General features: G+C 41.4%; 1 protein-coding gene across 2 annotated transcripts in view; it reads right to left on the bottom strand.

The window, feature by feature from the left end:
- The window catches only part of PLCB4 (phospholipase C beta 4), a 415,371-nt gene that overhangs the window by 149,880 nt on the left and 252,555 nt on the right, over nucleotides 1-12,936 (bottom strand). For both annotated transcript variants that reach the window (XM_025399657.1, XM_025399656.1), the window contains one exon: nucleotides 363-443. In XM_025399657.1, the coding sequence (XP_025255442.1) occupies nucleotides 363-443 (81 nt within the window). The remainder of the gene's footprint in view (nucleotides 1-362; nucleotides 444-12,936) is intronic.

Here is a 12,936-nt window from a genome sequence, read left to right as displayed (position 1 = left end):
TGAACACACTTTTAATGTACCTTTTAGATTTCAGCTTGAGCATCTCTTCTTCTGGCAGATTTCTTTCTAACTCCCAAGATTAAATTAAGCTCTTTGACAATCCAGTGTTCTCTTTCGCAACATTCAATGACTTGTAACTTATCTTTTAATGCCTGACTTTGCTCCTAGACTGGAATCTATGAGGATAATGTCCTTAATCATCACTGTATACTTCAATGCCTGGCACATGCAGGTGCATTTTTTAAAACCTTGAATGAATGAATAAGGTTAGGATTCATCAATAGCGCTCAGTCTACTTGTTGAGAAACAAAATGGTTTAAACCACAAAGCAGAAAGAACAACTTGCTGTTCTTGGGCCATACCTTGCCTTCACTTTTCCATGTCAGAAAGAAGCCAAACTCATCCACTTTGAAGAGGCAGTTGGGTTCAAACACAAAGGATTCCTGTCAAAAAGAAATGTGTTGATCTTCATGACTCATACCATTTTGAATCTAATAAAAATGCAAATATTGTTGAGCTTCTAAACAAAGGCAAATTAGAAATCACTCTTTTACATCTAATATCCACAATTCTTATTGTATTATGGAATGTTTTCATTTTGAAAATTCTTTGCTTTCATTTTTGTATTGTAAAACTCATCAATTTAATAAAACATCTTGCTCTAGGATAGGTTTAAGAACAAAGCATACTGACTGAAGGCGTGAAAGTCATAGAGGAGAAAGTTTCCTTAGTATCTGGAAGAAGGATTCCCAAGTTCTAGCCCACCGATGTCAAAAATCAGAAGATAAATTATTTTTTAAGTCACTGGTTTTTGTTTTGTGTCTTTTTCTTTTTCTTTTCTTTTCTTTTGTCTGTAAAATCCAGCATTCAGTTATTTGCTGAGATTTTTGCTTTTTTATCTAACCTCATTTGGTGTCCTGTAAAGCAGGTCTTGAACAGGCCCGAAAGCTAAAATGTAGGTGCTAGACCAGCAGCATCAACATCAGCTGGGAGCTTTACTGAATTGCAGAATATAGGGCCCCAGCCCAGATGGACTGAGTCAGAGTCTGGGGCGGATGGGACCCAGCAATCCCTCTAGAAGATTTCGACACACACGAAAGTTTGACAACCATTGCTTTGAACTTTGACACCAGAAACTCAGTGAAAGCTACAGAATCAACTTTGAATAAAGAAGGAATATTAGCCAAATTCAAGGCATCAGAGCAGCTGTGTCACACTTGCCAACCGACTTCTTGTCTTACTAGAGCACCATTATGCTTAGGAACGAGAGGAAAGGTCCATGTCAATGAGAGAAAAAGGGTGTCTGGGAAATGAACATAGATGCTCTGTGCCCTCTGACTGCATTACACCAATACTTAGCACCCACACTTCAATAAATCTACATGTTCTTTTCATGAGCTGAAGAAACTGGCTTCCTAGATCATTTCAATGCCAGCAATTAGGAACCTGTCTGGCAAACATGGATCAAGGCAGTGCCTTAAAACAAATAAACAGTAATTACAGGATTAAGGTTTTAAGGGCCGTTCAGACTCTTAGTTTCTGTTAAAAATTACTGTTAAAATTTATATTTCTAAATTACAGCGGAACAACAACAATTATCAAGGTAAATCCAATGTCAAGATACTAGGCCATCATAAAGTATTCCTAGGGGTCCCTGAACAAAGCAGCCTTCAGTTTGGGTAGTTTTCTGGCCGATGAAGAATGTACCGTATGTATTTACGTATTCCAACTCTGTATCAGGCGTGTGCTCTGTACTGCTGTCACTGCCACGAATAACACCAAAGGAAAGAGCATGGTATGACCTTTGCTTTTGGAGTCAAAACCCAGTTCCACCATTTATTATGCACTTTCTCCCAGAAAGACCCTTTCTAAATTTCAGGATCCTTGTCTAACAAGTGGAAGTAGTTCCACCTACCTTTTGGGTTTATTGCTGGAATTAAATGAGATGGTGAACATAAAGCACGTAACACAGAATTCCAATTCAGCAAGTAATAGCTCTACCATTAATACATGGTTCAGACTTGTAATAGTGGTAGCAAATTACTAACAATATGAAAGCGCCAGTATATGACATTTTGTGACCCTTCAAAAAGGCATTTTTGGACAGTTCAACCTTTTAGAAAAGGCTTAATCCAGAAGTTGATATTTTAGTCTTCATGCCAGGCAGAGTGAGCAGCTCTTGACCTCACATTAGAAATTTGTTTGGTGTGGCTAGAACACCTCAAGGGAGTGACGGGGGTGTGATGGGACATGTATAGAAGAGTTGTTTCATTGCAAGGGTCTTGTGTGCCACCTAAAAGGCATTAGCTATTACCCAAAAGGCCATGGCGGGTCTTATGTTGTTACTGACTTAAAAAATGAGAATTATCAACTAATCAAGACATGAGAATTAGCCCATTTCCAAATACATCACAAGCAATATCTTGATGGTAATGAAGAATTTTGGTACACAGTGTCCAAAAGTACATCCTAAAATGGTATTTATATAGTAGACCCACAACGAATCAGCCACTGTCATTCATTACTTATGCGCACCCTATCACCTAATTCCAAGTAAGGATTTGAGATGACTCAAGAAATACAAATAAGAATGGGTTTCCAACTTATTTTGAGAGTGAACTTTGATTTCCTTGGCCTCCTTAAATATAAAATTTTTTTCTTCCTTTCCCCGAGTACCCCTAGAGCTTGCCATTACCACCTGGACATTTCAATTCCTAATATCTCACTCTTAGAATTCCATCTGGTTCTTCTAGCCCCTAGCTCTATAGTTTGTTCTCCCCTCCTATAATTGACTTCTTTGCAAAGTCAAATATCCCTTTTGATTGTCCCTCCCAATCTCTCACGACCCACCAGTCCCTCCTCCTTTTACTTCCATCCTTATGTAGCTTATTTCCAAAGCAGCCCAATATTGCAATCACTCCCTCACAGGTGGTTCGGAACGTCCATGTCTCATTTAGTGTTTTCTTGGCCAAAAAACGAAGTCTATTTTATGCACATTTTGTCACCAAACTTGGTGGTGAAAATCACAAAATGGAACTGCCTGGCTTTAGTTTAAATTCAAGATTATAAACCTCAAATGGATAGTCAACAGTGACGTTCAATCTTATATTTCTTTCTCAGCGGTTACCTACCCTTTGAGAGGATGAGTCTACTGCTTTTTTGAAACCTGTTCACATTCACCCAATTACAGTGCTTCATCAAAGTAAGGAAAAGCCATTAGGCGGACACAATTCTCTTTCTTTCCCCCAATAAAGCATGTTTTCCCCTGACAAAGTCAACCCCCCAGCATCTGCTCTAGTTCAATCTTCTTTAACCTACACAAGCACTTCAATCCTTCATTTTTTACCACCTAACACACATCAGCTTTGTTCTTTTTCTTCACTAGATCATTCCCATCAGCACAAAAATGTGTTCTAGCTGTTCCTGCTTCCACTTACTACCCCATGTCCCTGATCCTCTTCAGGACATAATATCTTGGAAATATTCACTGTTCCCATTACCTCTCTTCATACCATCTGAGCAACTATATCTGGCTTCCATTTCTATCACCCTCTAAAACTTCTCTGGCCAGTCCAGCATGCTGCAAAATAAGGGTGCACACCTTCCTTTTCTCATCTGATTTGATCTCTGAGAGGTTGGTTATTCCTTCCTTCTTGAAACACTCTCCAATCTTGGTTGTGCTCCATTACCTTAATCTAATTTCTCCCCTTTTCCTTCTGTACTCAACTTTTACATAGTCCCAGGACTTGGTTCTGGGAATTCTCATTTCCACTGTGTTCCTAGATTTCATTCAATCTTGTGTCTACAACATCATCTATTTCCTGATGACTCTCAAATTTGTAATAGCAGCCCTATCCTCTCCACTTTTTTGGTATTTGACATCTCCACTAGGATGTCTTGAAATAAGTATGTCCATAACTGAATTCTTTATTCTCTCCCCTCTCTCCAAGTTTCTCCATCACAGTACTTCCTTAGTTCAATAAATGTCACTAGCATCTGGTCACTTATTGAAACTAACAGTCATCCTTAATTTTCCCTTATCTTTTCCTCTTACTTTCAGTAACAAGTCTATTTCTATAATATTTTGAATATACACCCATTTTACTCCCTCTCCATCACCATCTTGGCCCAAACCAATATTATCTCTCCCATGGATTGATCTTCTCACTTCTGTTCTTTCTGCTGCCCACAGGAACCCGACTGATTCTTTAAACTTTGAATCATTTCATTAAAACCATTCAATGGATTCCTATTATATTTAAGATAAAATCCCAACTCCTTACCATGGCCGAAAAGGTCCTGAATGATCTGGGTCCTTCAAATCTTATCTCATGCCACTCTCTGTTCACTTATTGAAACTAAGAGTCATCCTTAACTTTCCCTCATCTTTTCTTCTCACTTTCAGTAACAAGTCTCCTTCTATTTCTTGTTCACAACCATAAGAACTCTTTTCCTGCAACCTCTCAAGCTCTCTCTAGCATCAGGGCCTTTGCACTTGCAGGAGAAAGTCTCTTTCTCCTGCCCTTGGTGCATCAGGCTCCTCTTCATTCTACAGACCTTGTCTTCACCATCACCTCCTCAGAGAGGCTCTCCCTGATTCTTGATTTAGTGACTGGCTCCCGCATCAGAATGCAACAACCTCCAAGAAGGCAGAGTCCTTGAAGCAGTCTTGTTTACCTTTGTGTTCTAGCACCTAGCATATCAAAAGCACCATAAAACTAACAAATTAACTTAAAAATGAATGAACAAATGAATTTCTTTTTAAGTAAAAGATTTTGCAGCAGGCCAATACGTAAAACAAATAAACAAGAAGTTGCTCAAATTGAGGGGGCTGCACCAGGCCCAGAACCCATCAAGGAAGTTCTTGGAGGACTGCCAAGGATATAAGTGTATTTACAAGGGCACTGGTTGAGGCTGTCTGCCTGAAGGCAGGAGCCCCTTTTTGTAATGCATACAAACTCATATTCCAGGTTGGCGGTGACTTTGAGGCACCTCCTGGGAATTCCTATTGAACAAGGAGCACTGTTTGACCCTGTGAAGAAATCATTTTCAAAACAGGATGAGAAATCTGGGCAAAGAGAAGAAAAATAAAGTGGAATAGTAAAATAAGGCCAGAGTAAAAGGCAGCTCTCAGAAATGCCTGTCATAAGGTCGTACACAGTTATAACAGAATAGCAATTTGGCTCTGGGCTACCTAGCAACAAAAGCAAAAAAGGGAAAAAAATATTTACCAGGTGCCCATCCAGCTCATAAAATAAAAACATATCAGTTGTTAAAAGACGCAATTATCAGAATAGAAATTCTCCAGGGGGATCTTAGAATGAAACTCAGCTGACACTAAAGACCAGGCTCAAGACAAAACCCACAATCAGCTCATCAACTGTGGCTGAAAGGTTCTCGGACCAAATGCTTCAAACCACCCACGAAAAATCAGAGAGCAAATCTGAGGGATGAGAGGTAATCAGCTGAAAGGAACTAAAACACAATCGAATTTGGTTTCTCACCACCTCCTACTAACAAACATAATAACCCTACCCTCAGGTGAGTAGAGACACATCATCTCTAGTCTTTGTTTCCCTAACAGCAGTTTTAAATTTCACATGAATCCCTCCTGACCTGAAAGTGGGCTGTGGCTCCCTGACCAGACTGAGGCCAGGCTATTGTGAAGTCCCATTGTTAGAAAAATCCTCCTCCAGATCTGGGCACTGCAGGGGAGATCATAAAAGAAAGCTGGAACCTTTCTCCTTTGTGAATCTATTTGTTTTGCAGTTAAATGGTAACAGAATTTTCCGGTAAAGAAACAAACCATAAGAGAACTTCCTGGGCGGGGGTGGGGTGAGCAGAATTTTAATTCTCATATTAGTTAAAATTGGTCAGTCACACCTTAGAGCTCAAGGACATGTTAGCTCATCTAGCCCAACTCTTCTTAGGCCACTGGAGAACAAGGCTAGAAAGCGACAGGAACAACTTTGTGAAACTACTAAAGTGGAGGCCAGAGGGCATTCTGTTTGAGAGTCAAGAATCACTTTTGCTGGAGATCACCACTGCTAGAAGCTATTTCTGGCTCAGAGAGCCCCGCTCTGAGGGGTTTGTGCCACTACAGGCTTACAGAGACACTTCCCTCTCTTATCAAAGATAGAGTATGTTTTTCACTTGTGTGTTATTTTTAGTATATTTTCCCCCACACATGCTGTTTCAACATTAATCAATATCACAACCCATCTTTCAAAGATTTCAAAGATTCAAGTTACTTTCAAATCAACTAAGATTAAAAATTTTTCCTTTATTTCAATTTTTAAAGTGATTCTCTTCAATAAAGTTTAATCCCCCCATAAGAAATGTCAGAGAGCTCAGCAGGCCAAATACTCTGATTGAAGTGGAGGAAATTCTTTGGATAGGGATACAGCTAAGTGGTAGTTGATTTTATTTTAACTGTGAGTTGTAGTTATTTCTTACCCTTTTTCTCTTGCCCTCTCTCCCACCATCACTTCCCAAGTTAACTGCAAATGTCTGTATCCTTTTACTGTGAAGTTGGCATCTTCAAATAGGGTGTAGTCAAGTCTTATTACTAGCTAGGGACAGCTATTTCGGACTAGATCATAAAAGTTTTAACTGTACCTTATTTAAACATCAGTTGGCCGGGTGTTTTTTTGTGTTTGTCACTGGACAGATACATTAGGACACAGAGAAATGTGAAATGGAGTAGGCTTTCACATTCCATCACAAAACTGTGTTTTCTGGGAAAGAAGACCTTCACAAGAGGTGGCAGTCCACAGTGGTTTTGAGGCCCAGGCCTTGTAGTGACTGGTTCCTGGGTTTGAATGTCAGCCTCCTCACCAGGCACCTGCTAGAGAATCTTAGCAGTTATTCTGCTTAACTTTGCCATATTTCACTTTTCCTCGCTGTAAATTGGGCAAACTGATACCAACTCACAGGGCTTTCAAAGAATTAATATTGAGAATGTCTAAGTACCTGGGACAAAGTAAATGCTGACTAAGTGGTCGTATCTATGAGAAAATAGCTACCATTTTAGGGCTATTGTGTGAGGCATTTCACAAATACTATCTCACATAAATCTCATGATAACTCTGCAAGGTTTTAGAGTAGATCAACATTGTCCAATGGATTTACCGTGATGATGGAAATGTGCCAGATGGGCTCTGACCAATACGTTTACCATGAGCCACAGGGAGCACTTGAAATGTGGGTAATGCAACCAAACTGCTGAATTTTTTATTTTAATTAATTTTTCATTTCAATAGCCACATGTGGTTAGTGGTTACCATATTGGCCAATGCGGTTTCAGAGAGAAGGGGGGAAAAAGGTTCAGAGTCTAAAAAGCCACAGTCAATAGTAACAAACCTGAAATTCAAGCCAGTTTCTCTGATTCCAAAGCCCATGCCTGTCAGACTCGGGCAACCTTGGCCAAGCAGGGCCCGCTCTGCCTATCGCCAGAAGATTGTTGGACTGTCAATAAATGAACACTGCCTAGGTAGCCTCCACTAGGTACACATGGGACTCACCCTCCTTGCTTCCTGGTTTGATAAGAATGGAGAGGAAGTTAAAAAGACCTTGTCAAGGTTGGAGAGAAACAAACAGGAGTCTGAGGAAGAGGCCATAAGGGATCTCATCCAATTTAAATCACATTATGCGTGACTACCACCAAAGAGATCTCATAAACCAGGGAGAACGATGGGTGTGGCCTTCAGACTGCGAAAGCAGGTGGAGTCTGGTTTAGAATTAACCAAGAGGTCCAGCTTTCTATCAGATCCTGAAAGCTCAGAACCCAAGAGATGCTTTATGGCTTATTTATTTCCTCTCCTTATTCCAGGGAAATCCTTTAAGCTTCATACCTAGCAGATCCTTTGTGATTCTGCACAAACACTTCCTCTCTCAGAACCACAAGTTTTTATTTTTTTCAAGTTAAACTAAAGCCCTCGGTGATGATATCCTGCCATCAGAATGATTTATGGACTGATGTAATAGATGGGCATGGGTCCTTATTAAGTTGCTTTTACCTTCATGAGCTTGGTCTCTGCTTGGAAGGATGCAGAATGTTCATTCCATTTGTGCCTCTCCCAACTGCTTTAAGATTCCATGAGATAAAGGACACTGGGCCTCTCAGCTCACATTTCACATGAGGAGCTGGAGGGCACAGCTGTAGCTGCTCTATCACAGACCCCTGCTATGTGCTACAAGTATTACCTGGTGAAAAAATCTGTCAGACAAAACAAGAGCATGTGTAGCCCCTGCATTCCTTTCCATGGCCTTTGATTATTTGGACAGATGTTCCTATTGGGTTAAGTCATTAAACATAGACCTTTCCCCCTTCCATCAGTAACTGATGCTCAACTGGAATCCAATAGGGAGATGCAGTTCTAGTCTCCTGATAAGCAATTCAAGAGGCCTGTGGCACCCAATAATATGCCTACTATTGCTAGGTAACATATATAGTGCCTACTAAGAGCCAGGCAATGCTCTAAGTACTTTCTATACATTAAATTATTATCTTCCCAACATTTCTATGAGGGAGGTACCATTCTCATTATTGATACAGGAGTTAGAAAGAAATTATCAGGCAGATAGTGTGGGTACAAGGGGTCCTCGGCAAGGCTTCCCTTTTAATAAAAAGTAGCCCCCAAATCATTTCTTTTCTAACAAAGAGCAGCCTGAAAAACTGAGCTGCAGACATAGATAAGCAAGCTGGAAACTTGTACAGGTGAATGCCAGCAGCCATGCCAAGAGAAAAGGCTACCTGGAAGCCAGGTATGTTTAACACAGAGGCTCCATCTTCTCTTTCCTTTGTCACCACGTGTACAGTCAGGACCAGGCAACATGGCACCAGCCAGCTAGAGAACCCATCTGCATAATAAAAGATTAGGGTGGAGTGGCCAGCTTCTTTGCACACTTGCAAATGACACGCCTGGTCCAACCAATCTTTCATCCCTATGTAAATCACACACCCCCTCCTTAAGTTCATCTATTAAACGTTCTGCATTTCATTGTGGAACTGGCAGCCCATTTTCTCCAGGACCCGTTTCTGTGCAGAGAGCTCTTCTCTTTCTTTTGTCTATTAAACTTCCACTCTTAACCTCACTCTGGTGTGCCCACGTCCTAGTTTTCCATGGCTGTGGGACAACGAACCTCCGGTATTACCCCAGACAAACAACGCTGCTTCACTATTATACCTATTTTACAGGTGAGGACATTGAGGCATGGAGATTAAGTGTTTTGAACAATATGCTACACCTGCTTTGAGGCTGACACGTGAAAGACTGACACTGCTCAGGAGTGGGCCCAGGTAATTGCTCAGCAGTCATACCTGAAGAAGGCTCTACTATTCTCCTTGTCACTGATGCCAGTAATCACCACGAAGGGTCAGATGGGCCTCTGAAGTGTTTTGGTTTTAATTACTGCATTTCTTATGGATTCCCCGTGAATCCTACCACATAGATAACTGAACAACTGTACTACTGAAACATTCCGTACTCATTACAGTTTTTTATGGGGGAGTATTTTCATTACCTCATGCATTTTGTAAGAATTTTTTTCTCAGATCCTAGGACCAGGAAAAACTCTGTTCCTACTGACCTGTTGCTTTCCTTACAATCTAATGGACACTGTGAACCCTAGGACAACTGTGTTTTCTACATTGCTTTAGCCACCAGGAATACCAGAAGCAAATCTGAAGCTCACCTCTTTGAACTTTACAGATCATTTTTGCTGCCTGTAGAGTTGCTGCCTGCTAAATTTAACCCTCATTTGATGTATTCTCCCCTTGTTTACTTTTTTCCCTTCAATCTAACTCCCTCTTCCATTATTTTATCTGGTGGTACATATTTCACATTACAGCTTCCTGTGGAAGATGACAGAAACATGTAACCATAAAAACCAACTCACAAGCAGCAGAAACAATTGGGTATTTTACATAGGCTTTAGGGTTTTAGATAAACCTGATCCAAATGTGGTTAGATATTCATCTCTTCATCTCTAAAAATGGAGACGACAACATCAACCATAATACCTATCTCACAGGTAATTTCTGGGCATTAGAGTGCTTGACACATAGTCTAAAGTAAGTAAATTTGTATTTATTTTATTTTATTTTATTTTATTTTATTTATTTTGAGATGAAGTCTTGCTCTGTCGCCCAGGCTGGAGTGCAGTGGCGCCATCTCGGCTCACTGCAACCTCTGCCTCCTGGGTTCACACCATACTCCTGCCTCAGCCTCCTGAGTAGCTGGGACTACAGGCGCCTGCCACCATGTCCGGCTAATGTTTTGTATTTTTAGTAGAGATGGGGTTTCACTGTGTTAGCCAGGATGGTCTCGATCCCCTGAACCTCGTGATCCACCCACCTCGGCCATCCAAAGTGCTGAGACTACAGGCGTGAGCCACCGCGCCCGGCCAGTATTGATTTTTTTTAAGAGACAGAATTTTGCTGTCATCCAGGCTGGAGTGCAGTGGTACAATCATAGTGCTACAGCTTTAAACTCCTGGTACAATCATAGCACTGCAGCCTCAAACTCCTGTGCTCAAGCAATCCTGCTGCCTCAGGCTCATGAGTAGCTAGGACTACAGGCATTCACCATCATGGCTGGCTAATTTAAAAAAAAAAAAAATCTTTTTTTTTGTAGAGACAGAGTTTTGCTATGTTCTCCAGGCTGAACTCGAACTCCTGGCTTCAAGCAGTCCTCCTGCCTCAGCCTCCCAAAGCACTGGATTAATAAGCATGAGCCACTGCACCTGGCTGTATTATTAATATGAAATTCAGTAATAGTAATCATTATTAAGGCTACTAGTACTGATTATTATTAAAGACCAAAGACAAATGAGGTAAACACCATTTTCCTACCTTACAGATGAGAAAACTGATGTTAACTGAGGTTAGGCAAGTCACCCAAGAGGATGCAGATAATATATAATATGAGACAGAACTACAAATACATTTGGACAAGGAATCCATTTCTGTTATGCAGATCTTTAGAAAGAGCAATGGTATTAGTGCATGTCTATTTCCAGCGAGCTAGAATACAAAGCTAAGCATAAGGGAAACCCAGAGTTTGTAACTCTGGGTTGACTTAGACTTGTTGAAAATGTGGTTTCTGCACAGGAGGTCAGCTTGTGTTTGCTCCTGCTCCAACTCCTCCATCCCACTCTGCCTAAGCCGGCCTCAGTCTACAATCAGGCCAAGAAGCCGCTGCCACAGACGAGTCATCACAACACAGTTGTCATTTTCTCCCCTTTTCAAGGGCATGTTGGGGTATAGTGAACAGAAGAGGTCATTCCTGGGTGGGGAGACTCTGCCCTGCATCTCCCTGACACAACAGAGCACATTCTCAGATGACAAGAGGTCAGTGAAGTGAGTTATTCAGCAACTTCTAAAGGTGATAAACCTGCGGTCTCCCTTCCATTCCAAATCCCATAGGAACGAAAATGAAAATGTCTCTCCCTCCGTAATCAACCACGAGCATTTAAAGTGCCCATTCCAGCAATGACAGTGAGATACAGAGAACGCTTACTCTAGTGTCAAGTGGAAAGATTTAATCCACCCCTTTCATTGTATTCTTACCTCAGGAATAAACAGCGTCATCAACTTTCTAAGTGACCTGGCTTGGAAGAGTCGATGAAGGCTATTGAAAAGCAACAAAGGCGGTGGCTCAAGCCTGTAATCCCAGCACTTTGGGAGGCCGAGACGGGCGGATCACAAGGTCAGGAGATCGCGACCATCCTAGTTAACACGGTGAAACCCCGTCTCTACTAAAAAATACAAAAAACTAGCCGGGCGAGGTGGCAGGCGCCTATAGTCCCAGCTACTCGGGAGGCTGAGCCAGGAGAATGGTGTAAACCCGGGAGGCGGAGCTTGCAGTGAGCTGAGATCTGGCCACTGCACTCCAGCCTGGGCGACAGAGCTAGACTCCGTCTCAAAAAAAAAAAAAAAAAAGAAAAGGAAGGTATACCATCTTTTCTGAGCTCTCATATTACATATTTAAAAAATAAAATAAAATTTGGCCTAATGGTGCTTACCAAGATCCTATGGTCTGAATGTTTGTGCTCTCTCCCACCAAAAATTCATATGCTGAAATCCTAACCCCAAATGTGATGGAATTAGGAAGTGGGAGCCTTGGGAGATGAATGGGATTAGTACCCTTATAAAAGAATCCAGGGAGACAGCTGCCCCTTTCATCCACTGTGTGAGGACACAGAGAGCACGTGTCATCTTAGAATCCGGAAATGGGCTCTTATCAGACACTGAATTTACCAGCACCTTGATCTTAAGCATCGCAGCCTCCAGAACTGTGAGGGATAAATGTGTTGGTTATAGCTGCCGAGTGTACGGCATTTTGTTATAGCAGCCTGAAAGAACTTAGATGCAAGGTCTCAGAAAGATCCTTGGTTCTTTGAGAACTTAATCAGCTTAACTATGATTGAATCTGGGGGAGAAATGAAACGCCCGGATTAGTCACCTGGGAGAGGCCAAACTGTTTCTAACGACTGACTTTATGGTCACTAATAGCTAAGGATTCCCACTTGATCTTTTACTTGACGATATAGATGTTAAATCTTTGGGACTTGATTTGTAAAGCAGGCCAGTTTGAAATGCTGAACACTCTGGATCTGTCTAGGTCGTTTTCCCTCCCTGAAGCGTCTCTGCTGTGGGGATTGTGAGGCAAAATCTGGATGCTCAGATTCTGGGAGGGTTCCCTGACTCTTGCCAGAAAAGAGGTGAAGAAATTATTCCTAAAATATTCAACAACTACCTCTCAGCGGGCAGAAGGAAGGAGAAAGCGAAATGTGTTTTCAAGAGGAGTGGGTGGTCACTCAAAGTAACTCTCTTAGGCAGGAAAACTGTCACAGTAGTCAAAACAGTTGCCATAGCAACTAAAATAAGCAACAATTAAAGAGGAACACCTTAGAGTTATGGAGGCAAGTAAA

This window comes from Theropithecus gelada, chromosome 10 (genome assembly GCF_003255815.1).
Source record: "Theropithecus gelada isolate Dixy chromosome 10, Tgel_1.0, whole genome shotgun sequence".
NCBI lineage: Eukaryota > Metazoa > Chordata > Mammalia > Primates > Cercopithecidae > Theropithecus > Theropithecus gelada.
Note: the sequence above shows the minus strand (reverse complement) of the source record. Positions and strands in the feature narration are given on the sequence as shown.